We start from the raw sequence: 1,169 nt of genomic DNA, 5'->3' as shown, positions 1-1,169 counted from the left end.
ATAGACATTGCCAAATGTCATGTAGAGAAAATTGGAACATACTACATGTTTTGACAGAACATTGGTCTGTCTTCTTCAGGTATGATCACTGAATAAGCAATACAAGGTTTATATATCATTACAAAAACAAAAGGATTAAATGTGATGGAAGTTGTGTCAACAAGATAAAAGTAAAAGTCAAGTGTATGAACAGTGAATAGACATTGCCAAATGTCACGTAGAGAAAATTGGAACATACTACATGTTTTGACAGAACATTGGTCTGTCTTCTTCAGGTATGATCACTGAATAAGCAATACAAGGTTTATATATCATTACAAAAACAAAAGGATTAAATGTGATGGAAGTTGTGTCAACAAGATAAAAGTAAAAGTCAAGTGTATGAACAGTGAATAGACATTGCCAAATGTCACGTAGAGAAAATTGATTCTCTGCAAATGGTTTGTGTTGACATTTACTTTTGGTTCTGTGGATGAAGTAAACTAGACTGTAGTAATATGATGAAATGCTTTGTAATTAATTGGAATGCTAAACTAAACTAAAACATGCTAACCCAATTTTGAATCATAACATAAATCATTTGTTGTCATTACATAACCATATTCATAATCCTGTTACAGATTTTTTTTTATTCACAGGCTTGACAATTTCTGGGTGATCAAGATAGGGAGAGGACTTGATTTTTTCAAAGCAGCAGAAAACAAATTCAGTATTGGGTTTTGTGACATGAGCTTACGGCCTTGTTACGAAACAACAATTGATATTTTTCACAGAAAAAGTATAAAAAGAGATTAACTTAAGTGGAAAATTACGTATTTACGTCTGAAAGAAAATAAGATTTGAAATTTCCCTAAACTTTGTTGAGTCATGCAGAGAAAATTGATTTTATGAAGAATGGTTTGTGTTTGAATCAAACTAAAATTGAGGATGTACATTTATAGTTTTAAATCATTAGCACTGCAGTTAAAACCAGTGTTTTTCTGATTTACAATAGTGGTCAAGATTTGTTGGCATTTTCCACAATATGTAAATGCATTGGTAATTAGTTCAAAGAATAAAACCCTTAAACCATGTGAATTACTAAACCAGAAATCCACAAATCCTTGTCAACTATTCTTACATATTGTATATGTTATGTTTTTTAATAAAAATATTGAGTTGTAAAATTT

At 30.2% G+C, this 1,169-nt stretch overlaps 1 protein-coding gene across 2 annotated transcripts in view; it reads left to right on the top strand.

The window, feature by feature from the left end:
• The window catches only part of LOC106461517 (MIT domain-containing protein 1-like), a 54,173-nt gene extending 53,004 nt beyond the window's left edge, over nucleotides 1–1,169 (top strand). For both annotated transcript variants that reach the window (XM_013921342.2, XM_022388503.1), the window contains one exon: nucleotides 639–1,169. In XM_013921342.2, coding sequence (XP_013776796.1) covers nucleotides 639–795 — 157 coding nt within the window. In that variant the 3' untranslated portion in view covers nucleotides 796–1,169. The remainder of the gene's footprint in view (nucleotides 1–638) is intronic.

This window comes from Limulus polyphemus, unplaced genomic scaffold, assembly GCF_000517525.1.
Source record: "Limulus polyphemus unplaced genomic scaffold, Limulus_polyphemus-2.1.2 Scaffold976, whole genome shotgun sequence".
Lineage (NCBI taxonomy): Eukaryota > Metazoa > Arthropoda > Merostomata > Xiphosura > Limulidae > Limulus > Limulus polyphemus.
The sequence above is the reverse complement of the archived record's forward strand: the minus strand, read 5'-3'. Positions and strand labels throughout refer to the sequence as shown.